General features: G+C 39.7%; 1 protein-coding gene and 1 long non-coding RNA gene across 3 annotated transcripts in view; one reads left to right on the top strand and one right to left on the bottom strand.

Annotated features, from left to right (window-relative positions):
• The window catches only part of LOC141793245 (uncharacterized), a 252,698-nt gene that overhangs the window by 58,927 nt on the left and 167,282 nt on the right, over nt 1-26,489 (top strand). Inside the window, exons 4-5 of one of the 2 annotated variants that reach the window (XR_012598400.1) lie at nt 19,582-19,648; nt 20,715-20,769. This is a non-coding gene — a long non-coding RNA (uncharacterized LOC141793245). Of the gene's footprint in view, nt 1-19,581; nt 19,649-20,714; nt 20,770-26,489 lie in introns of those variants that run through there. The other variant, XR_012598399.1, reaches the window with a different exon arrangement.
• The window catches only part of pcdh11 (protocadherin 11), a 135,776-nt gene continuing 131,071 nt past the window's right edge, over nt 21,785-26,489 (bottom strand). The window contains exon 7 of the mRNA XM_074673768.1: nt 21,785-26,127. Within this exon, the coding sequence (XP_074529869.1) occupies nt 25,664-26,127 (464 nt within the window). The 3' untranslated portion in view covers nt 21,785-25,663. The remainder of the gene's footprint in view (nt 26,128-26,489) is intronic.

The raw sequence follows: 26,489 nt of genomic DNA, 5'->3' as shown, positions 1-26,489 counted from the left end.
TTTGACTGACGTAGCAGTGAATAAATATAAACACACAAATTTGGCTTCAGACTGGGCTGAGAGCAGATTTAATTTGCCTAGGCGTCATATCTCTGATACACAGACATGAAAGAGAAATGGAAGAACAAAATGTTTTTTTGAGCTCACTGAGCCAAAAAACTTTTGGATAACAAAAAAGGGAAACACACTTCAAATTGTCTCAGTTACATTTAAGCACCTGTCTTTATTTCTTCATTAGATATAAAATTCTTCACTGTTTGGGTGAAGATGAAAAATTGATTCCCTCTTCCTATTCTGGCAGCTGTATGTTCCTTTCCTCCCTGTTGTGGATTCTCACAATAATTTGTAGTTTCTCTGGATGCTGTCCACAGGAGACTTCCACATCCTTGCTCCTTTCCATCATTTCTCCCATATCAAGGGGCAAAGTGTCAAGTTCACAGCCCTTGGCTGTTACAATGTCTTTTCTCAGGAGGAAGAACATGTCGAGATTGGCCATAGTCCTCCAACTTTACTTATATAAGGGTCATTGGAGATGGGAAGGAGGCAGCATCCTCTGACAAGTTGTAGAGTGGGCTAATTGCAACATCTTTAAGACAAGTCTATTTCATCCATAAATTGCCTCAGCAATGCAGAACCATAAACTTTTGCCACATTTTTCTTCCCCTTTGCCTCCTTCAGTTGTTGTCACTACTAAGAAGCACTGCCTAACATTTAAGTTTTTAAAAAAAAATTTAAGTTTTTTTTTTTTTTTTTCACTTTTTTTTTCACAGTATTCATGGTACAGTTTGCCGTTGAATTTTAGTCAAATATTTTGGGAACTTTAGAGTAAATTTCATTACATAAGTTGTTGTAGTTCTTATTGTATGTTACATATTGAAACTTATTTTTGTGAGTGCTGAATTCTAAATTATGGAAAAGTGGAGCTTGTTGTTTTGTTTCAGTTGTATCTTTTTCCTTGTATCAAGAAATACATGGATGATATTGGCAGTTTTAACCTTTCAAATGCAATCAATTTTTTCACGTTTACTTTTACTGCTGACCTCCTTAAAACCTTTTAATGGAACTGATAAAACGTTGTCTATTGAGTTACTGACGATCAGTTTTTATAAACCATGTAACATTTGTGGTTACAGGATGCAGGCAGCATGCCAAACTCTAAGCTTTTAAACCTCTAACAAAATTAATTCAGATCCCAACTGTTTTGTCTCAAGTTTAATGAAATAATACTTAAACATGCCATTCTCATTAATCTCTAACTGATGCTAAAATTATGTACAGATCCCTCAGAATGATGACAGCTAATGCAGCCAGCCGGGTGCTCAAGTACCTGTAGCTGTTAAAACCACCTGTTGTATGTGATTACTTGTGACATTGATGGCATAAGGACTGGAACCAGATAACAGATGCTTCCATCTAACCAGTCTGCTAGGCTACTAATGAATCACAAAGCCCTTGAATGCTAAGTGGCATTTGAGAAGTCCCAGGGTGCGCATGTTTTTTTTGTTTTTTTTTTTTGGAGGGGGGGCTGTGTCTGTCATGTGTGAGAATGTGTGTGTGTGTTTTAAAGTCAGAATGGTTATCCCAGTGCACCTGCACTTTGACAGCCGGATGCCTCTCTTCCTGTCCCTCATGCAGGCAGCTTGTCCAACGTGTGGTGAGGGATTTAAAGCCCTGATGGGGGGTGACATTTTAACTGGTGTGAAATAACTTTTAAGTTATAGAATTTTACAGTATTTGAAGTTGTATTTTAACTCTTAGACACCTGCCAGGTTGATTTTCTGTGGATTATTGAACCTACCTTTCAATGAAAGTGACTGGTGGGGATAGTAGAGATCTTTTATCTGAATAAGCAGCATCCTTTTGCCCCCTGCAATTGACTTGCACACATCAGCTGTTGTCTGCTGTGATCAATTACCTCAGACGAAAGTGACAAGGCTACTGCACCTTTCCGGTGCAGCATTTCCTGCTCGAGCCCCCAGTACAAGGAGTGATTGGACGTCTGTCAGCAAATCTATCTCTTAAAATTCAGGCCTCTCAGCTGTGACACATGCTCAAACAGCAACAGAGATGTGACTACGGTATGGAAGAGAGGTGTCAGTTATTGAATGACCCCCTCGTATATTGGTGGAAAAAAATGAGGTGTCAGAACAAAAGTGGTAATAGACTGGAATACATTAAATGATGTGGAGCGTCCACCGGACTGGAACCAATTCTGCCCGTTCTTTAAAGCTCAGTTGCCCAAGAATCGGCAGTGAAGAGCATACTCTGTGTTAGTGTGTGTGTGTGTGTGTGTGTGTGTGTGTGTGTGTGTGTCTGTGTGTGTGTGTGTGTGTGTGTGTGTGTGTGTGTGTGTGTGTGTGTGTGTGTGTGTGTGTGAGTGTGTGAGAATGAGTGTGTGTGTGTGTGTGTGTGTGCCTGTGTCTTCGTGTGTGAGTGGTTTTAGGGGATTATGAGGAGGGAATAGAGATGAGAATTGAAATGTAAACAGAGCAGTGTTGGCGCTACAAATATGTTTTGCATCCAACATTTTTTTTTTTCAGTTTTTATTTCCCGTCAAAAACACTTCAGAATACATTCACAACACATTTCTTTCTTATAAATCCAAAGCCATGAAATAATGAGGGAATAATAATAAATACTTTACAAATTGCAGAGTGTAGATGTCAATTAACCAAATGAAACACTTTCAAAATATTTACATAGTTATTTAGCTTTTGAGAATTATTGTAATATATTTGATATTTGCTAAGAGCACAAATGTGATGGTAATTTTCAGCAATTGATGAGCTTGGCACTTCAAAGTGCAAATGGTGAGGGAAAAAAAGCCCGTCATCCATCTCTAAGCCTTTTAAAGAGAAAAAAAAGAAGAAACAAAATGTCATGGGTTTGTTATCTTACACATTTGCATGTTGACGCTACCCTTAAGCTTCACCGCACCATCATTATGGAAAACATAATGCCTCCTGTGACTCTTATTTATTTGACATTTCAAAAGATTTCAAAGTATGTCTATGCTCCTCCTCTCCTCAACACTCACTTACACACACACACACTTCCACACTCTCCTCTCTCGTCTTGTAAATCTCATAGCATCGGCTATGAAAGCTGCTGGGATCTGCTATTTTGTTCTCTTTGGGATTGCTGCTTCTTCCCACTTGATCCAAACAGTCAGCTTAGGGAGCTTGTGGCACACAGGCGTACAAGTTGCCAAGGAGCTGTCATGGAGATGTCCGCACAAAGGATTTCTGCGGCATACTAGTGCAGTTTGATATACAGAACAGCACTTTCCCTCGGTATTTGAATGTACATAGCGGTAGGGGGTGATCCAATTGCAGCCCCAGGAAATGCTGAAGTTTATACCATAGACCCAGTTTAGTATCAAAATGACAGCTTGAGAAATAAACGGGTGTCGATGAGATATGAGATGCAGCTTGACAACACCGACAACAGGATTTATTTAGCTGAAAACAGGTGATATCTGATGCCACGCAAATGAAAATGGGCCAGAAGTAGGAGAAAGCAGCTGGGGATGATAGCATGGTTATCATGTATTTTTCATCCCAGCCCTCCAGACGGGGTGAAAGAGAGTATGGAATAAAAAGAAAGGATTTGAAATACACAGATGCAGAGTGTTGTTTGGAATCCCGAACTGAAACCACCAATCTGGGCCCTTTTTTATTTGAACTGGAATTTAAAAAATGAAAGCATTGTTCAGTCCTCTCAGAGTTTGGCAGGCGTTTGACTGATTGTTAAAAGCAAAATGCCTGGTTCAATGACAGCTTTTTAAAAAGTTGCAATGAAGTTGTAATTTTGGGCCTTTATTTTTTATTTATTTGTTATTTTTTAGTTATTTGAATAACATTTCCAGAGCACTTGATTATAGCACAAGTAGTTTGAATGCTAATAGTGAGCCATTGTAACTAAAACTGCTGGAATACATAAAATCAAAGATGATATACTCTAATTGTTGAGATTCTACTTATTTTGGCTTACTTAAGAGAATTGAAAAGGACCATTTTTCTTCCTCTGACTCAACTAGGCATACCATAAAATTGCTAAGGAGTAGCTAACAGTTTTAAGCATGGAAAATGGATAAATATTCACAAAAAGAGGGATTTGATAGTTTGAGTTAACTGTCCAGAGCTTGAGAAAAAAAAATCCCCATTTCAAAGACAAAATTAGTAAGCTTCTCAAATAGAGACCATTGCACTTAATTGTACCTTACAGTGACTCGTCTGTCTGCTTCACGGAAAAACAAAACCAAAATGTCATTTTCTCACACCTGGCAGTCAAAAATGACTCATGAGAATGAAACTATCCTATAATGTGACCTGGCTGTTTAGAATTCTTGTTTCTGCATGGTTAGAACACAATGACAACAGTGTGAAATCTCAGCAACAGGAGCAAACCAAATGTTGTAATTTAACTGTGAATAGAAATGTTCAACAAAGAGGAGCATTACCCACCATAGAAAATCTCTATAGTTGGTCGCTAATTTGCAAAACCACTTGCTACCTGTACGATATCCCTTATACTGTATTGATCCGAATACAAAACGATGCTGGACATAAGATGACCTCCTTTTTTTCAAGACAGGTTTTAGTGGGAAATGCTTTTTGAGTCTTTGAGCTGGGGAAGATTCAGACATTGCGCTACATATTATACTTGTCTGACATTTTGACAGCCAGGGTCGTAAAAATCCTGTTAAAATGAATAATGATCCCTCAATTGAAAAAAAAAAAAAAATGACGATGAGACCTATTTAATATGAATTATATATTTTAGCATGTCATCACAAAAGCAACTCAAATACAACTTGTAAGATTAATTATGCAGGACAATTAAATTGCTTATTGGGCCAAAAGAGAAAATTTCTTTGAAAAAAATGGACAAATTGAAAACAAGAATAATGGTACCAACCCTGCTGTCAAGAGATTTGTAAAGCAAAATCAAGCAAAATCACTCTCACAGCAGGCAGAACATACTTTTTTACATACTTTTTTAAAATTAAACTGAAAAAACTCAGAACTATTTTACCATTTTCAAGATAAGTTTCAAGTTTTTGCCATCTTTTTTTTATTCCAGTTTGCCTGAGCTCAAACTTTTCTCCTGGGGTGCATGTACTTAAAGAGGTTGCTTGTTTTGGCATAATCAAGCTCATCAAGCCAGAGAGCAGCAGAGGAGATCGGCATCAAGTTATGTGTCTTTGCATCAGACAGCTGACTTCTTGTATCTGTTCTGATTTTATGGAGGCTGAAGCCCCGTTCTGCTGCTACAATATGAACTGGACCACTACTACTTTTGTAAGCGTTTCAAAGTCTGGAAACACTTCACCCAATGAAGTAATAATCAGCCGGTGCGACTCTTAGAAAGATGGGTTTCCTGATCCTGCCTGAACCCGCTTCACCGGGAGGTGGTCTCAGAGTTTAGTGGCCATCGATGCTCTCTAATGCATTAACCCTATAGATCTGAAGCGCCCTGGTAGAGCTCTGCCCCAAAGTATTCACAGACACACAAACACGTGCACAAACACACAGAGACAAGCACACTCTGTATAGCGGAGAGAGAGTCAGGAAAAATAATGTTGCAACCACCACAAGAAATGCAGAGAGAGAAAATATAAACAACAACTTCACTGGAAGGAGTTTTTGTGAAACGGCAAGAGAGAAGGAGCACACAGACGGTGGTGCCGCTGTAAAAAGCCTAGTAATCAAAAATAAAATGACCCCACTTAAAAAGGTGATTCCCCTGGAAATAAGAAACTGCTAGATGCCACCCTGTTGTGGCTGCCTGTTGTGGCTGCCTGTTGTGGCAGCTCTTGCTTCCCTGTCTGTTTCTTGTAATTTTGTTTTTGAGTTTCACTTTTGCTTTTCTGCACACTCTGCCCCCCTCTCTGAGTGCCGTTCAGTCATGGCACTCAGCTGAGCACTGCTAGAAATATGACGGCAGATGAGTTTGATGTTATTTTACAGCTGAATACCAAAATACTGCAAGCTGGGATATTATCAGAAGTCAAACCCAAATGCAATACAATTCAACCAGACCACAGGCTCAAAGACAAAAGCCACTAGATTCCTTTCAGCATGACCAACATTATCCAGGTAGCTGCTTTATGGAAATGAAAGTCAAATTATCTCCAACTTTAGTTCATGATATTTTCAAGTTTTATATAATATAATACAATACAATACAATACAATATAATATATAATATCACATTATATCATATAATATCACATTATATCATATAAAATAACATTATTTAATATGATATAATAATCAGCCAGTTGAATAAATCTAAATTAATTATTTTACTGGAACGAAAAGGTTTGCTGAACTCAACCTGATTGAGATTTCCCCTTTTTGCATTCAAACTCTAAAAATCCAACTACAATGTCTGCTAGAATCATTGTACTGATGTAATTTTATGCATCAAAGGGCTGAATTACACATTTATATTGAAAAATCAGAATATCAAGATATACATTGTGTATCGAGATATAGCCTGAAAATATTGAGATATTGGATTTTGGCCATATCATGCAGCTCTATTTTCTATTCTATTCTAAATAAAATGCCCTATGTTCACATCAGTAAGGTCTGTTATCATACCTGCAAACATTGGACCTTGACAAAGCAGGAGATTCAATTCCCTTCCAAACTCAACATTTTGTCCATGCTTCTTACCTCAGTGTGTTCAGTGCTCAAAACTGGACATGCTTGTTGCTGCCAAGTTGGATTGCCAGGTCTGACAACAAGTATCAGACATAAGCCTTTAACTGGTATAAACATGAACAACCCGGACAAAACTACAAATGGAGAGAATGGGTTAAAAAGCGGGAGACTCCTGCAGAAATTGGGAGTGTTGGCAGGTATGTCTTCTATCTAACAACACTGTCTCAAGGGGTTATTTTTACATGATAACAAGGAAATGTCATCCAGGTTTTCCTGTCACTTTCTCCTAAGCTGCTGTGATTGGACAAAACAGCAAAGTCTTGTGGAATGAGCAGGATATGAAGATTCTGTGTTCATTGTTCCAATCTCACCATCTTCACTTCTTGGAAAGACCGCTTCCTTTATTTTATTTATTAACCTTGATGATTTCTGTTGATGTTGTTTCTGTTAGCAAGGCCCTGATGATTACTGGCACACTACTGTCACTCAGTTTGGTTCAAATGTTGGAAGTACTCCAGAGTGAAATCTTGGTCCGTAGTCCATTCAGTGGCATCAGAAGCTGCAGCGGACTCCCGACCACAGACAGCACTCAATCAGCTTGAGCCTTCAAACTGACCTTGCTCTGCAATCATCTAGCTACAGGGGATTAGGCAATCACTCAAACCACCTGGAAAGGACTGTTTGTTCACATGCCACAGCCTCCATCATATCACGTAGATACTGTACGTCAAAGCCCTTTTTTTCTTCTGAGCCCTGAGATTCATCAATATCTCTCTGATGATCATGCACCCCACACTGTCATACAAACATATTCACAGTGTCAATTGTTCATTTATCTCTTTCTTTTTTTTGATGGAGGCATGCCTATGTACCCCTAATTGGACATTGTTGCTTGATTATATCCATTATACAATCAGGATAATGAGGGGCTTCACAAGAGACATTCCGCCTCAACTGCTTTTGGCAATAACACGTACAGAATATCAAGTTTTGCTCATTACTCTACATCTCCTTTTCTTTTTTTTCTCTTTTTTTCTTCTTTCCAACTGTTTGTCTTTGTAATTGCTGCAGTCGTCTAAAGCAATCCCGCTTTTTGACACTTATTCCCACCAGAGGATGAGTGTCATGATCCCCCCACACTCCTCCCTCCCGACAGCATCATCAGGTCGCTTTGTGACAATTATTCCCCCTTCTCCTCCCAGTGGCTTTCATAGTTTACAGTTTACTCTTTTATGGCAAACGAGGAGATCAAAGGCATGTCTGAAAGTCACTGATATGGTTCTGTTTTTCTTGCCTACATAATGTTATTTAGTGCCATCATAGTTATTAAAATATATTTTTTCTTTTTTGTTCATGAGTCCCCCTGAGCAGTTAATAGAGACTATGCAATTAATTCAAAATGAAATTAACTGATTCCCCTCAAATTTTCTAAAAACATCACTCCAAGCTTTTATTTTTTCCCACTCTAAATGTTTTATCCGTGAGTGACTGAACATCGACGATAACGCCATGTGCCAGAATGGACATGTGTCTTTCGGTGGAAGCACTTGGAGCAGATCAGCATTTAATGAAAAGTGTGGCTGTGCTTTTAATTCATTCTTTTCATTAGAGCTCTTGCTCACTTGATGTAACGTTGAGCAAGGTGTTGCTGAATAGCTAAATTGAACTACATCAGGGCTGAGCACATAGAAACACAGCGCAGCTGAATGAAAGAACCTGGAAAACTGACACGTTTCAGTGCTGCAGTCAGGAAATGAAAAACTCTGATTCAATTGAAACGACATCTCAGAGTTCAAATATTTGCCTTTATATTTTTCTCTAAACTTCTCTTTATGGAACAAAAATACGTCTTTTGAGGCAGATGCCCTTGAGAAAGTAAAGTGAACTTGCAGCGCTAGTCAAGACACACACTGACAAATGTCAGTGCATGAAATCTGTTATGCATATTCATTAAAACCTGATGCCAGCTGTTTGAACGGAGCACCTAGAGCACCTACTCAAAGTCAAGCCTTTGCAAAAATGCAAATACATCTGGTGCTCATATCTTAATGCAGCATGCAGAGTTAATTTTCAAAATGTGTTGACACTGGCATTGCCTTTCTTCACGGAGGTCTGATATAAACCTGCTGCCTTAGCTCAGCACCATCTGACCAAACACTGAAGATAAAATAACTGACCAGAGATTGTTTTAACTTCAGACACCAAACAGTTGTTGTTGAGCTGCTTTACCTTGGGTTATTTTAAACCAAGCTTCTTTTTTCATCGTCTCTTTAGCAAAGAAACTAGTTAACTCTCTCAAACAAAGCATTTCAGATGCAAACACTGATAGATCCTTCAACCAATCATTTGCCACATTAAGCTAATTTTCTCCCAGAGCTGCATTTGCATTCTGTACGAGATAGGTGACAGCGATGTCAGTCATTAATCATGGCCCAATGAGGGCTGTCAGAGCATTGTCATGCTTGTCAAATGTCTGCTCTCTAAACTCCCTCCAGTTATCAAATCCAGATCTCTGACCCACCTGCGAAGCTTGACAGAGCTGGAGGTGACCTCTTTTAAGTGGGTAAAAGCGTGGAGGAAGGGTCTGTTTGTGTGTCAGTGTGCGTGTGTCTTCATGTGTGCGTTTATCTTTCTCCTTGTCTTCCTTCCACCTTCACTTGGCTCACGTCACTCTCACTGTGTGCATGTGTGTATGTGCGTGTGTGTGCGCTCAATATTGTATATTGTCTAAGATCTAAATTAGCTAATCGCAGTGTTAGCTGCCTGTGCTTTCAGGGTTTTCACGGGCAGATAAAACCATAATAGCTTACTGTGTTTTAACAGAAGCTGGTTGCGTGCAAACATAAAGAAGAGCCCAATAATTAAATGGAGCTAAATAATTCTTGTTCAGCTTGGCTTGGAAACTATAACAAAAAAGACACACAGCTGTTTTTTTTTTTTCTTTTGAAACTTGTGACACTAAATCCATGCTAGTAGCGCCAGATGTGAAACAAAGAAATGTTTGCGCTATTTGAATTGGCTTTATGTCACCTCTTCTTTTCGGTCACTCCAAATAACACCTTGATGTCCATTATCTGCACACATAATTGCTATATTGATTTTCCTTGTTGCTTCTTTCTTTTCAGCCTAGCATGTTTTCGCTTTTCATTGTTCAATAGATGTTCTTGAAAGTAAAGGTTGATTGGAAAGAATAATACTGCCTTTGGGACGAAACTAAAGGACCATACCAGTTCTTCTGCATAATTGGCCCCTGCACTACAAAACACACAGATTTAATGCCAGAGCTGTTCAGTCTTCAAGCACACAGGACTGGCATATTTGAAATGTTATAAAATTCTCTCTTAGAAAGTATTGGTTTCTGTGTGGACTTGAAGTTGAACCCCCCCAGTCTTAGAGTCCAATATAAGCTGTTGCCAAAAAAAGAGCCTCAGTCTTATCTAGCATTTAATCAGGGGACCAACAACTGAATATGTGGAACACTTTATAAACAGCTGGCACAAAAGCAAAGCCAAAATAGAGTGTTGTGGAGTATAGCATCACTTTCATTATCAATTTAGTAATCCAGCAACAATACAACAACAAATAAAACCTCTAACCATGGAAATTGATTATATATTCATACCACAAACACAACAGACCCTGCGTCAACACAGTTGTTGTGTTTGATCTTCCGGATTTCAAAGAGGAGGGAGAGGCGTCTTACCATCGGAGAGGCTCTGACAATAAACTCCATGGAGGAAGAGCTTCAGGGACTTGCTGCCTTAACTGCTGGAAAGCTGCGTGTGTGCTGATCGTGAACAGACTTGTCAGGCACAGTGGCTGCCCTGTGATACTGTCTTTAGAATCATATAAAGAACTCGCAGTTAAAGCACTTTCTCTGATCTACTTCCTTACTGCGAAAGGGGCATGATATGAACTTGGTTTCTTTTTATTACCGATCAGGAAAGCCAACACCATACAGGTTTCATCTATCTTTTATACTAAGGCAGGAAAACCCTGAGAGAATTCACCAGAGAGGTTGTTGTTTCTGATGAATTCAAAGTAACACACCTCTGTGCTCTGATACAATTTTTGTTCTTCATTTGTTCAATCTTTGCATGTGCTTTAGCTAAATGAATGCAGATGATGGTTCATCTATCCTGCAAAGGCAGTGTAAAATGTTCCCTTTTTTTTTTTTAATCTGGTTACTTAAAGGCCCATCTAGGGACAAGAGTTGGAAACTAGCATTTGCTATAAGCTCTCTGTACAGCACATAAGATTCATGCCTTGCTATGAGACTATGTTGAACTGCATCGTTCCAATGAAATAAATTAATTCAAAATTCAAAAATTCAAAAACAATTCAACAATTTCATTTACCATACGCTTTTTTCCAAAGCGATGTACGACACAAGCAAGAATTTAGACAATTTAGATAGTTGGAGTGACAAAGTTATTTGGCCGCAGGAGCTGCCATCAAATGCCAGAAGAAGTGCCTTTTTTCTATTTCTTTCTTTTATTTCATCTAAAATATTGAAACCATATTTAAACACAATTAAAAATCAACGTCAACAATATCTTTAAATCTTCAACAACATTCAATCCTCTTTATCACCAATTATCTTGAACTCTCACAGAACAGGACAACAGATATCACCTAGTCTTTGTTCTCCGTGCCCTGGCTTCAGTGAGAATCAGTCAATGTATTATGCAGCCTATGGTTTAAAATAAGTTAACTCTGATCATTTGTCTCACAGAGACAACAAAACCCAATTATCCCAACAATACAAATTCGCTTATGTGTTTTTTCCCAAACAAACCAACAAACAGTAAACGCCAGAACACAGAACCCACAGATGAAGCCAGAGTGACAATTCATATTGGACCCAATGAGCCTTTCATCAAACTGCCTTTTCAGATGACAAAGGAGCAAAGATGGGTCAAAATATGGGTCATACCACCTTAACAACAGATGAAAGGAGTCCCCTCAGCCTATCGGGAAGTAAGAAAGGACCCACTGCCTCATGTTGCTGCTTCTAATGGCAACTGATAATGGTCATTTAATTGGCTGACATCATGAAAATGGCCTGCATTTTACACAGAGCACCACTGTGCACAGATGGGGTGAGCAGCCAGTGTATAGACTTGTTTAATAAAACCTATTTTCTTGGATCTGCTATCTCACTCTAGAAAAAAAAAGAGTTTTAAATTAAATTGCTTAATCTTTCTTTTTGTTTACAACAGCAATGTGCATGAATTATATATCAGGCCAGGTAAGCATGAAAACTAATTCTCAAAACTCTCCAAAAATGTTAAATCAAGTATCAGTCTCATTTCTTACAGGAAAAAGCCATTTTTGTTAGTATGATGCCATGTTACAGAAGATGTTTTGGAAAACCAGCTTGTCTACTTTATGGGGCAATTTTATTTCTACTTTACCAAACATCCCAGTGATTGGGACACATACAAATCATGCTGTGCCAACGTGACTATTTTATTTTTCATAATCAAATTCATTCTAATGATAGGTTTGACAAAGGGTTATAGGACAGTCTTCCATTATGTTCAATATCTACATTTTAAGATTGCCTTTTCATACTTAACTTGCAGCCCAGAATGTTAAAATTAGGTTGTCAAAATAAAACAGCATCCCTATGTTTGATTTGAAGAGGGGGTTATCCATTCATGTTAAGCAGACTGAATTGAAACAAAAATTGAAAGAAGAAATAGACCACATGAAAAATGTCTTTGAAGAAAACATTACAGAACACAGAAAAAGGTTCTGTGACCTTTATAACACTTCAAATCTTCCCACATTATGTTTCCTGAGGTGTGTAATAAGCATATTAAACTAGGTCCCACACAGCTACGTAGACTTTATTTTGCAGTATGGTCCACTGTCTCCTGTCAGTAATTGCTCTGTAATGGTAGGGGGAGATTTTCTGGCAAGGCAGTGGTTCTCTAATGTCCAAGAGGACAAGGTCAATGTTAATTACCACCAATTACCCCAAATTTTGACTAATCATTTGAGTCCTCTATGATGGCAGTGAAGAGCACTGTCTCTGACCCTCATCCAGAACCTCCCATAAATACTCCACTGAGATCATATTGAATGTGGTTATTCAGAAGAGTGGGCCATATGGTTAACATCATTGTCATGGTGCTGGGTTCATAGGAGGACTACTTATGCCTCAATGACAGAGACTCTGTCAGCCTGGGAGAAGCTAGTCTGTATGGAAACAAAACAAAGAGGCAAGCATAAGAGTATGCAGCACTGATTTGGCCACATATCACCCATATTTTTCATCCTCTAAACCTCATCTGCTGTCCCTTGAGTTGTTTTTTTGCAGCTTTTCGGGCCTGCTGTTTATGTATTTATGCCGCATAGAGATGGGGGGAGCAGTAGTGTGAAGGGTCCCAGGAGTAATTTCTGCAAAGTGTCCCCAAAGGTTGAGAAGAGATGGAAAAGAAACTCTTCAAGACCTCTGCCCTCTCTGTGCAGAATACCCCACAGAAACGTTAAAAGCATGGGGGAGTAGACGCTGTTAGTGGTTCTGAAAGTCACCACAGGAGGATGATTCTGTTGAAATATGTTGCCCCTGCTTTGTCCCTTTTTCTCTTTTTGTATTCCCTCTTGTTTTAATCTTGTATCCACTTCAAATCAATGCTTTCTTTAATTACATTTCTATTGTTGTCCCCTTTTTTGTTATACGCATATGAAAAAGGAAACCAAGTAAATGAATAGGCTTTAAGCTTTGAACTCTGCATTTTTTTCTGGAGGAATTTTAAAACCTAAGAATCTATGCAGCTTGAATGTTTTGCTAACCACTTGTAACCTCAGCAATATATCATTGAATTTGTGTTATGGCATTTAGAATTTTTGACTTCACATGATACAGGGTACTGGGTGCACCACGATGCAAATTGAGCTTTCAAATTTTTTCTTGTCACGTTTCAAACAGTAGCACTACATAACTATAGGTAAACACTTTACCTTGTTGCTTTGTGTCCTACAAAAAGTTGTCTTGGAAAAAAAAGGTAGAGTCAAAGAGAGTGGCTTTCCATTCATTTGCTGCCAAAACAAACGCACAACTTGGATAATGTCCTTAAAGTGGGATGGAACAAGTTGGGTCTTATCACAAGGTTTAGGGCAGAAATTACCCCTACAGCAGTGTTTTTGTGCAGCAGAAGCCCAGGGCGCACGCACCAAACACCCCCTCCCTGCTCGTCAGCCAGTTTCCTCTGCACTCAGGCGGGGCCATATTTTACTTGACCAAAAACACAAATAAACTGAGTCCCACCGAAAAAATCTGATATCGGCTGCATTCGTGCTTAATTTAGAGAATTTTCAGCCCGTTACTTTCACACAAAAACACTGCCAAATAAGGCTCTAGTTCTCAGACAGTGCATAATGCTGCTAATGGGAAATTGTATCTATTTCCAGGGGAAAAATACTAAACAAAACAAACAAAAAACAATTATGGCTAAAGGTGTCACTGTGATAAACACATAGGGCTCTAATTAGACCCAGGCGCAAGCGCAGGCGCACCTGCCCTGCGCCGGCCTTCGCAGCGTGGACAGGGCGTGACCAGCGTACTTTGCAAGATTCCTGCAGTGCCAAGAGAGGGGCAGTCAAGGCGCAGAGGAGTGCAGAGGAGTGCAGAGGAGCGCAGAGGAGCGCAGAGGTGCACGTCCACGCCTCCCTCCGCGCAAATGGCAGAGAGGGAGGAGAAAAGCTGTGAGTGGGTCTAACACAGCTAAGCGCTGTTTTCACCAATCAAATGAGCGCCTCTCCTCGCCTTTAAATGGGCTGCGGCTGAGGCGCAACGTCTGATAGGTCTGAGTGATCCTCGACACCACGGCAGTGTGATGGAAAGACCCCGTAGCGGAGACGGTCAGAGCCGCTGTCCCTGCAGCAGGAGAATGGACATTGGGGCGCATCGGAGGACACGAAGCGCGTCACCTTGTGGGCCAGCTCCCGGGACAGATGTAATCTGTTTCTTTGTCATTAGTAGGAGTACAAAATTAAGAGACAGTTACACAGCTGGCTTATCCATTCAGAATACTTTTGATCCACCTGCACTCCTGGTTTGTCATCGCCATATAGCAGAACCTTTGGTGATATACTGTATACTCTCCCGGTGTCTCCGCCTCATCCTCCTTACAATAATGTACTCCATTGTTACAACCCGACTCGTGAGGGGAAAGGGAAGCAACATAAAACCCCGGTTCTGGTGTAAATAATAAAGTTATTTATTTGCTTCAACAAAAAAACTGTGCAATTAATCAAAGGGGATGTGTACAAACGAATGGGGAGGAGGTGGCTACTTAAAAGACACAAATTTACAACTTAAATCAACTCTAACCTAGAGCGAGATAGACACAAAATAACTAACACAACCGAACCTCCCCTCGTCACACATAACAAACATCATTTCACAAAGGTCTAACAAAAGTGTCTGCCCGCGTCTGCAGTCTCTTGAGCCCACTGCTCCACGTGGATTGGTCTCGCCGAACTGCCCATCCACCAATCGCAGCACCCTGTGGGCAGCACCCTCTCACGCAAGCACACTCAGAGAGAGAGACACACACACCACACACACACAGACACACACACACACACACACACACACGGCAACCCCGCATACCCACTCACAATGCGGCTGCGGCCGTAACACCATCTTTTTAGATCACGTTAAAAATAAAGACTAAAACAGAGAAATATGGGAAATCGCGGGTAAATCCTGAGTGACATACATTTATTTTGTCTCTTTTTTCTTCGTCTTTTCTCTCCCTCTTTTATTTGAATGAAATGAAATGAGAGAAGCCAGATATATACTCAGATGTTAAGGCTGTTTATTGTTTAATTGTAAGATGCGCATGAAACTTCCAGCTGCCGTCAGGTTAACTTTCCATTATGACAAATGGCTTTAATCTGACATCAGATGTGACGGGACAATTGATACAGATACAAATGTATAAACTGGTTCAGACAGTTACATTAAAAAGTGATTGCTGTGATTGTTTATTGCAATAAATGTGCCTGACACTCTAGAAACCTGCCTCTGAGGCTTTGTTGACATGTGCGCACATGTGCGCCCGTCACCAAATCACAGCTGCGGAGGGTGCGCTCCGCTTTGCGCCGAGGATGGACCAGGTTGGAGCTGGCGAGCTTTCAGCGCACTTTCTGCGCTGTTTTTGGCACAGAATTGTCACTGCGCCGACATGAATCTGCTGACACCTCCTGCTGGTGCGCTGTCAACTCCCCCTGGCGCGCCACCACACCCATCTCAGGCAGACGGTCTACCAAATTGTCAAATTGGCAGCGCACGGTGGTGCGCCGCACGAAATTAACACTGCGCAGGGTGCGCCAGGTGCCTATAATCTTGTTTTAGATTTGGTTTAAACAGAATCTTGCACATTAAGATACATTAGCTATCAGAGAGTTATCATGGTGTTTTTTAAGGCAAGCTCAGTGTTTTCTTTATCCTTGGACATTAGGGGTTTAACCAGTGCTTTAAATAGGCCGAGGACACTCCCGCACAAAGTTTCACCACTTTCAAACCTAGATCTTTGGTGTAAAATGACTCTTAGCAGAGTACTCGTACATTTTACAAGCTACCAGTACCTTGTACCAAGCTAACACTACTTGTTTACTCCGTTGGGCATTTCAAACCAGTCATCTGTGTTAATTTTTCATTTTTTTGCTAGAGAGTAAACCCTAATGTGAATTCCTAAGTCTCTACAGTGTTGAATAAATAAACAAAATCTTGTAAAGAGAGGATGACAGTAATTCTGGCCTGGTGCCAAGAGGGCACAAAGAGGACACATAACAAAGCAAAGCTGGATGATCACACTGGTCTGAATCAATTTGTCCTGTTATTTCCTTTCTGGATTCATCTCTGATACATTCATATCAGGCTCTTTTTCTGCCTTTCTTTTACAGTCATATCTCTTTCAGTGCCTTTTTCTGATATGTGATAGAAGTGGAGTCAACTTGTTTACATCACTCTCCAGTACAGTCCTTAAGAAAAGCTTTGATAACTTCTTTGCACTACACACTAAAGTCATTGCATTCAATATACAGCTTAGTGGAGAACTAGAAACATGCTGATCCAGAAGTGTTTTTCCGTTTTTCTTCATTTCTTTCTTTCTTTTTTTTTTTTAAATAAATCTGTGTTGTGAAAATCAACATTATCTTCTGCTGTCTTTTTTTAAATCTTTCTTTAACCTGCAATTCACACTCTGTCTAAACTGTTAGTGACCCAGACTTATTGACACCCCACTGTTATGTCTGCTCTGAGATTTACCTTGATTGAGGCTATGTGCTTTTTAAAAATGTGTCATAATCAGACGGTCAATGGCAGGATATTATTTTATCTGAGTTCTATTTCACACCAGGATGATTTGTTTTCTTGACAAGGCTGTTCTTCTTACCCTAAAACCTGCATTCGCTTTATGGGAGTCAGTCTGTTTTGGGTCTGTAAAATCATCTTTGTGCTTGGAGTAATGCAATTCTGTCTTCCAAACCTTATCTCAACCATCTCATTTTCTTACACTGAAAGGCTTTAGTTTCATCTATTGCTGACCTCATTTTCATGGCCAGGCTGAAATCTTTGAGTGGAATTTTCTGTGTGTACACTCGGCTGTCCCTTGGATGTCGTTGGCATGTCTCCGAAGCAATTTTCTCCACTATGAATAATTCACCAGATATTATTCCAAAGGTCATCTTATAGTAATTAGTACCCTGCTGTTGACTAAACAGCCTCAAGGTACCTGATGGCCAGTTTAATTACAATTTGAAATGAGTGTACTGTTTGACAATCTCTATATGTTCTCCTGACACTTCAACAGATGACACCTTGAGAACTGAGTATGCTTACAATAAGTTGGCTTGTTAGCACATGGCGACAGGTTGTGTGTGTTTGTGTGTGTGTTGAGGGACAACAAGCACCATGTCCTTTCTGTTCAAATATGCAGCAATTACTGGAAATGCAGATTGGTGTAGCTGAGTTTGCATGTGTTTTGACAGCGCGGACATCCTCTGCACTGTCACTGTCTCATTATTAGCCAATTACCATGAGAAACTAATGGTCCAGGTCACAGCCAGCTTTCTTAAGGAGATTGGGGACTGAACATATGCTGAAGATGCCGTGAGATGACACAGTCCAGCGAGCCTTTGGTGCATTACGAGGGGGACGTGACACAGTTCTTCGTGTTGCGCAAGTTAGAAGTCAGTAGCAAGCGATCCTGTCATGTCTTGTTGTCGTGAACATCAACCCTGCTGCCCTTTACTGTAGGTTTCTACTCTCAGGGCTTGTGTGTATTCATGAGAGAACAGTGGATGAAGCATTAAGGCAAAAAGGTGTCAGGTATAGCCCAGGGGGAGGCTGTCTGAGCTGTTGCAGAGTCTGCCTTGGAGGCATCAAAGCTCATGGTTGGATGGATGGATGGCTACATGAACTGATGGATAGATGATACATGCATGGGTGACTAGAGTAGAACAATAACCATGTACAGTACAGGTGGGTAGCAAGAATGCCACGCACAAAGCTCTCCTAAGCGTATTGTGTATAAAGCCAGATGTCCACAGGTAATGTGGACAGCCTCTGAGCATCACTGATCTAGAAGTGACTTTAAAGTAAATTAAAACTGTCATTCTGAACAGCTAGAGCACATACATAAATGGATACATAATTTCTTTGTCTTCTGACATAGATTTGCATTTACTTCTAGGCCCTAGATCCAAATAGCTTAAAATTAAGCTTTATTGTGTTCTATTGATTTCCCTCTGAAATTTATAGGCTACTTCCTTGAGCCTTGGGTCTATGCTGATATGATAATGGCCGGACAGTCTAATGAGTGGGGGAGCGACCTTGTGACGGGAAGCCCATTGATTTCTGTTGTTGGACCAAATCAAAAATGTAAGGATGATCGATGAGTGCTCTGTCCTTCATGAGCTGAAAACATCAATGTGCCTTATACAAAGGTGCCATATGCTAAATTTCAGAGATCTAAATTCACATTTTGGAGTGTTTACATTTGAACTCAAAGGTTATACCAATTCAAAGAGTTTAAAATATTAATTTAACTAAAAAAAAACATCATCATAACCGTCTATATTGGTGTAAATGTACCTGTTAGTGATTGAAGCTGTTCAGATGTGGGATAAAACATGTACTTTGTTAGCAGCAAGTGGCATGTTTCATGATAAATGGCACATGCTGCTGAGGTCAATAATTTCCTATTAACAATGGACCATGTGACTAATTGTATGTGACAGCTATTGCTGTTGATGAACAGGAAATGATCACTCTCCTCTGCAGCACCATATCAGTTCTATAGAGACACCTCAGTGTCTCCAATGTCCATTAGCACTTTTTTTGAGGGGGCAGCAGTTTTTAGTGGAAAAAAATAGTTTTCTGCATTAATAACTTAACAAAACAGGCAAAGCAGCTGGTGAATATATCAGAAAATTTTGTTACTACACAGATTTTTAAGCTGGAGTGGAGACCAAAAGATTGTAGGAGGTAATATTGAACTGGTTATTCACCAGAGGATCTAAGAGACAAAATACATATTAATGCTTGTGGTGCTATTTGTCTGCTTGATGTCAACTTGAATGATCTTACAATAAACATAACAGATGTATGCTTTCGTATTATTTAAAAAGTTTTTTTTTCTAATAGCTGGTAACAGTACAACCTAAATTTACTTCCTAGGGCCATATTTCATTGCATCTCTCGTATTGAGTTAAGCTGATCCCCCTTATGACACAAGTTTAAGCCTTTTGTTGTGGCTGTCAGTTTTTGAACACATTATGCCACTGCACTTGCAGTTGAACATCACATACAGTTCATTTAATCTGGTAGCATGTGGCTGTGTGATTTCAGCTAGCTTACAATTTTTCTCTTATTTTCTCTTAACAGGCATGACGTGCAAAATGGCAAACAAAATGGGTGAAAGCAGCTTGTGGGCAGAAAGAGTACTTTTTAGGTAAGAGAACACAAGGTTTCATCTCTTCAGATAATTGCGCACATAATGAAACTAACTCAGGAGTGCTATTTTACATTTCTTCCAAAAATTCTGCCATTGGATTTCCAATTTTACAAACTAGATTATTACATAAGAGGAGAAATGGTTGGTTATTATCAAGGTAACAAAAAAAGAAGGAAGCAAAGTTAGTGAGTGCCACGAGTGACGCATGATTTCAATTACAGCTCCCCCTAGGGACTTGCTACAGCAAAAATCAAAAATTTCCCCTCCATTATGAGAGACTCAGTAAGAGCTAGTTAACTAAAACACACGTGAAATGTATTTTCTTGAACATGCGTTCTGTTAATACTTTTATCACCCTAAATTTATATGAAGGTATCTATGCTTTTGAGGAGTTAATTTTTACACATTTATTTCATGTTTAAAAAAGAGGATGTGATATCTGGATTGGCAAATGCAGCTCCTACACATAGACTATGAAATACTCTCCATGACATCACCCATTAGGTTTCTGGAGCTGACTTTTTACACCTATTGCGGCTGTCACAATATAATCAAAGATGGAACCTGAGCCAAAAAGGCAGAGTTTTAACCTCCTTTTAACCTCCCTGTTCACAGCTACAGTGTGCTCCCCCCTGTCACTCAAGTCAGATATAGTCCAAATGATGCAGAATGCTGAACAAATAAGTGGTAAAATATGAAAATCCGTTCCCCTCTTACAGTATGGGCCAATTAAAGTGTAGCTGCTCAGACTTTTTTTTTTCCAGATTTTTCTGTAAAGGTGGGCCTTTTTGAATGGGTGTGTATGTGGCTTAGGTTGCTTGCTGAGGATGCCTCTATTGGAAATTTAAGGAACTGCAGTTTCAAGTACATCTGCATGAGCCTCATTTCTCTAGACCAGAGGTTGTGATTGAAGACCCTGCATCACCTCTTACCAAAGATGACATGTAAACTCACACAACCCAATGTCTGTGGGTTGTGTGAGGATGGGGTTTGCTGATTGGATAAGAGAAACTCGTGTTCATGTTGGGTAGTGGAATTGAGAGGTGTATTTTTCTGTACACAGAGTTGTTGGACCCATTTGCCCAGGACACAAAGTTGGGGTTGTTGTTGTTTTTGGCGTGGTTACTGCCAACAGTGATCTATATTAAATGCCCCAATAAAACTATCAAACCAATGTATCAAACCTGGATAACGGTCCAGGGTCTCTTTTGGAGATGCTCTACTATTGTCATTCTGGGACTGCTGAACTCAACCTTTGGATAAGTTTGGATGAGGCAAAGAGGCAGGCTGTTTTTCAACTCCTGTTCAGTGTGTGCCACTAGAAAAATGGGCAATTCTTACCCAAACCGTTATTGAACCAGACTGTTAAAAAAAAAATTACAAAAAAAAACACAAAAAAAACAAAAACAAAACAAAACGCTGTAATAATTGTCCTTTTGGCTTGGTGCGTTTGTGATTTCTTGTGTCTCTGCAGCCTGCCTTAATAGTATGCTTGATATACTGTTATTTTCAGTACTTTCTAATGGGTATCGTATAATTTAGACCAGAGGATGCCTCTTGGTTGGCTTTGTTTTTCTTAATGTGAGGAGATAGAGGTGTGTCATTCATATGTATACAGACACTGTTTATTTCTTCTGGTTTAATTACCCCAAGGCCAACAGATTTAATTATGTTTGCTGGGGTAATCATGGTGGTGCAAGTAATTTCCTGAATAATATGTTCATGTTAAAAAAAATCTTTTTCAAGAGTAATGGACCCATAGCTGTTTTAAAGGAGAAAGGCAGAAATACAGTGGGAGGAAACTCAGTTCTGTTGCTTAAATGTGAAGTTAAACCATTTAATGAGCCAGCTGCAGTATTCCTGTTAAGCAAAGGTTACTGTTTTCCTTTTCCATGAATATACAACTATATGTCATAGGTTGAATTGCCTCCCCCAGGGTATCCATTTCCACAAATGATGAAGGTGAAATGCCATGTCCAATTTAATAGGTATTATATCATTACCTCGTAATTGCCATAATTGCAATACAGCCACAGCACGCTCCCACGTCACATCTATCACTCAAGCGACGGTGTGCTCTCAGAGCAACTCAACTGCACAACAATGTAGAGTAAAGGACAAGTGTCGTCTGTATGATCTTTGAAGACTCAATATTTAATGGCTCAAGTAAAATTCAATGACAAGAAAAAAATCATTTCACCATATGGAAGGTCATTTTTTTTTCATACATTTCAATGGGATATCTTACAAAGGCATGACAACACGGACTGTATAGCTTAAATTGACCAATACAGATTTTGCTGGCAAGCAATGAAGCCGTCTTTCAAAGCAAACTCCACCTCACTCACTGATGACTATTTTACAAGCATATACTTAAGTCTTATATTTTCATATACGTTTTGTACAAGATACATTTGTGTACATAAAATATTCTGGCAAAGTGCATGCCAGGATACACCACGCATACACACTCAGTCATCCATGCAAGGACACACAATCTCCCTCACAGACATCCAAGGTCACCTAAAAACACATTCAGACACACTCTCATCAATATTATGCATATGTATCCGTTTATATAACCACAGAGATTGTCATCTCATCCCATAATATGTTTTCCCTTTTTTGCTTTTTATCAACATTGCAAATTCCAGTAGCCATCAGTCTTTTCTGCGTGGGTCTTTCTAGTTTGTAACCATTACAACCAGATCATAGGGGGGCTGCTATGTACAGTTTAAAATCCAGTTGACCCGACAGTTTAAATATTTGTGTGTGTAGAGGCAGAAGTGGTACGCACACTTTTACAAAGTTTGATTGTGTACACTGTGTAACATTTGTTTTGTTCCATTAGACAGACAAACAGGTAGAGTGGTAAACATCAATACTGACATCTGGATCTAATGATGGATGCATAAACTACACAGTTATGTGCCAGAAAATGCCTTGAGAAAGTCCAAACAGTACATGCAGATTATGGAAATCAGGACACATTTGAAATAGGAAACATTTTATAAAATTAATAAAAAAAATAGCCTTCATTTTTTCTGCAGTCTTTACCCTTCGGGTCAAAGGAATTAGAAAAGAATGAAAAGAACAGTGAGAGCAGAATCATGCTGAGTGAAAACCACTGATCGCCCCTGACATTTTGTTCTTTCTTTGTGGTTTTGTTAGAGATGAAACCTTTTGACAAATTGAAAACTATTTCCCCATCCTCTGTAGACAAACTAAACCAAGTGCACATTCATATATGCTATACTCATTGACTGAAACTGAATTAACTAAACACCTCTAGTTTGTCCTCCGGGTGGACAAATGATAACAGAAAACAAGACTGCAGTCAACAAAAAAGTCACCTTAGTTTTAAAAAGCAACATCCTACTGATACATTCATGCAGTTATGAAACTATTTCTTCTAGAAGTTGTTGTTGTATGATTGCAGCAGCTGCAACATTACAGTGCTTATGAGTTATATGGGCAGAGTACGTTGGAACACAGTGAGAGAAACAGGAAGGTAATATTGTGCTTACTGTACACACATGATTGAATTACATATTTCAATCACATTTTTCATTACAGTGTGACAGTGTATTATCTCATACATATTAAATGGAATTTCCTTTGTGATTGAAGGAAGGCCACAATTGTACTTTGACAGCAGTAAAAGACTCTCTATTGTGAATAAATGGTACCATTTCTTAAAACAAGACTCTACTGTTTTTTTAACTTGTTTTTGATTGAAAACATTGAATATATCGCCCTACTTTTTTTCCACTCAGCTTATTGTTTATTGAGTCTGAAAAGACTTGAAACGATTTTGAGGAAACTTTTGGGTCACATCACATCAGTTAAGTTTCTTTGGAGAATTTTTAGTGACATCATGAGGCATCTTCCCTTTGATATGCAATCCTTTTGATCAAATATGTATTCTCTATATCAGCTGGTGTGTACCATAACAATGAAATGAGATAAAAGGTGATAGCAAGGAGTAGAAAAGTTTGAGTAAATGAAGTGAAATTGGGTTTCTTAACAGGGACTTGTTCATCACTGATGTTTAAAGGGGATTTATTTAACTTGCTTGTTTTGAATTAGTTTCATTTTCGTAATTGACTGAGGTGGAATTGAATTGCCCCTTTCCGTGTCCTTGACTCAGTGTTCTTTTAAGTGATCATTTCACTGAGTCTCAGATAAATCCTCTTTATAATGATGAGAGCACTGACCCTAAGTATGTGGGAGAATAGGTGTAGTGGCTAAGAGCATGCAAACACAATTTCCCTTGCACCTTCCCCCTGAGAACGCCATGTTGCATTATAGATTTAAGCCTGTTCCAAATTTGCAAGGTGGTACAGGAAAATGAATCGCATGAATCATATAGCGTATGATGTAGACACCTGGCCAGGATGTTACTGAAAAGAAAAATGGATATTAGCAAAGTCACTTATTTCTGTAGCAATAGATTATACTGCGCCCAATCTGTTGCGGCAGCGAGTTAGTCTGAAGTCGTTATCATCATCAGTACATTTCACACACACAGGCAGTGATGCAGTGTGTGTATGATAAAAACCATAGCGAGGGGCAGCCTGCAGGGAGGTCCTTTCAAACAGTGCCAATTCCTATTCTAATGATAACTGCAAAAATAACATTAACATCAATAATTCAGTTAGACTGGGTGCCCTGCAGAAATTATTGCACCCTGGTCTCTTATTTCAGTGTCAACAGAAAAAAAAATGAAAACAGAAACTTTGCAGCCAAAGTTGTTTGCATGAAATCACACAATAGTAAACACAGAGAACAAGAACAATATGTCTTTTTAATGATATAATAGGTGTAGAGGGAGTGTATGAGCTGCTATCTGAGTCACCTTTTCTTTGCCTTTGTGCATGCAGAGCATGTTTCTGGCTTGCCAGGAGAACCAATCCACACATCCAAACCACAATAAGAATCACTACCGAGATCACACATCAAAGTAATTAGACTGAGAATTTCATAATTGGCTCCATAGCTGTTATCGTGCAAGTGTTCCTGAGCAGCAAAATGTGAAAAATAGAAACAAAGAAGAGGGAAACAAAGAGTATGTTTTCAAAGCGCATCTGTCTGTGCCTTTCAAGGCTAAGCTACAGAGATACTCAGTGAACATTTTCTTAATAGAGTTGGCAAAGATGAAGCAGCCACCATATGGACCTCATCTTTCTTGGGTGTAGCTGTTTGTGTGCATGTGTTGAAGAAAAGGTTGTTTTTTTGTTGTAATTTGTGCACCAGTCCATAGTGAAAATGTGGAATACAAGAGATTACAGGTGTTGTCTACCATTGGCCTAGATATGCTTTGTAGACTCTTTTTTTCTATCTCATCCTTCTGCAGCCCCCTGACCAAAATAGACTTCTGAAATGTGTTCAGGCAAGACAAACGAAACATCTTCCACCACCAAAGGAGTTTGTGCTGCGTGTTATATAGGGCAATATTTCACGAGAACATGAACAGAAACACCATCCACCCAGAGCTCATAATTAACATTTAGGCCCAATTTAGCTCACTCAACACAAAGCACTGTATTTGCATGTTTTTCTGCATGTTTTTCTGCATGTTGAAATGGTCTTCGAGGACACAATTAAAAAAAAGCTGCGTCCAGGGAAGAAGAAGCATACACTGCCTTTTCATATCACTAAGCAAACATCACCAAACTGAAGCATTTTTTTGTGTAATGAAACTACTTTGGTATAGAACTACCTTTATTAATTATATATGGGCCTGCAATGGTCGGACTTAGACATTTGCTTTCACATACTTCAGCTATCAGGCTGATCTTGTTTGATCATGGCTGAGAGGCATCATCATGATGGAATCCATTCTCAGTTATCTTCACAAGTAAAACAGAGCTGGAGCGGGTCAGAGTTATTCAAATGTTGCATACCTCCACGCGTACGCATACATACCGCACATTACGTCAATGACAAAAAGCTGTCTATGAGTACAGTCACATGTATGTCAGGGCAATGAAGGTCTGTTTAGTTTTACTCTTACAACTGGTGCTCATGTAAGAAAGAGTCGCTGCCTCCACCGGTCTGCATCTGCTGCGCAGGGGAGGAGAAGCTTGCCAGGGGGATAACCTTGACAGGGTCCTCCTTCTTACTACTGCAGTGTCTATCCAGGGTGTTGTAGAACTGCGGCCGATTCATCCCTTTGTCCAGGTCATCTTTTTTGGGCACAGATCTGCCCAGCGTATGGCGCCCATCCATGACCCCCATGCAGCCCATGTTAGCTTTGGCTCCCCGAGCAAAGCTCTGCTGGAAGCCAAAAGAGGGCAGTGTAGCGGTGATGGCGGCAGTGGTTGGGGTAGTGGTGGGGCTGTTGCTACCAGACCCTTGGAACTGGGCCAAGGCTGGGGGCATCCAGCAGCTGTCAGAGTGGCCCAGAATCAGACACTCCTGGGTGCAGGTCTCAGAGGCCTCAGCGAGAGCTTTCTGCAGGTTCACCTCGATGGCTGTGAACAAAGAAGAAGACAGAAAGAAGAAAAACAACATCGTTAATCCAGCAGGTCTGACCACAAAACAGGGGGTGAAACTAGAAAGCGACAATTTCACCAAAACAATTGCCTGAACTTGTAAAATGTGATGTTCACAGAGGAGAGTTGTCACCTTATCAGTGCTTGACCCACAAAATGTCAGGCTTTTAGCAGAATGAAAGTTAGTGATAAGTATTTCATTTCATCTTGTAATGAGGAAAACAGCAGCAGAGCATTTAATTTCCATTGGTATTCCCATGCCTCGCTCTGTTTACCTACAATATGCAAGGAATTCCCAGTAGCTTAATTAGAGCTTAAAAAAATGTCTTGCTGTTTGAGTC

This window comes from Halichoeres trimaculatus, unplaced genomic scaffold (genome assembly GCF_033239565.1).
Source record: "Halichoeres trimaculatus isolate MK-OKI-2021-1 unplaced genomic scaffold, fHalTri1.1 fHalTri1_scaffold_7, whole genome shotgun sequence".
NCBI classification, from domain to species: Eukaryota; Metazoa; Chordata; class Actinopteri; order Labriformes; family Labridae; genus Halichoeres; species Halichoeres trimaculatus.
Note: the sequence above shows the minus strand (reverse complement) of the source record. Positions and strands in the feature narration are given on the sequence as shown.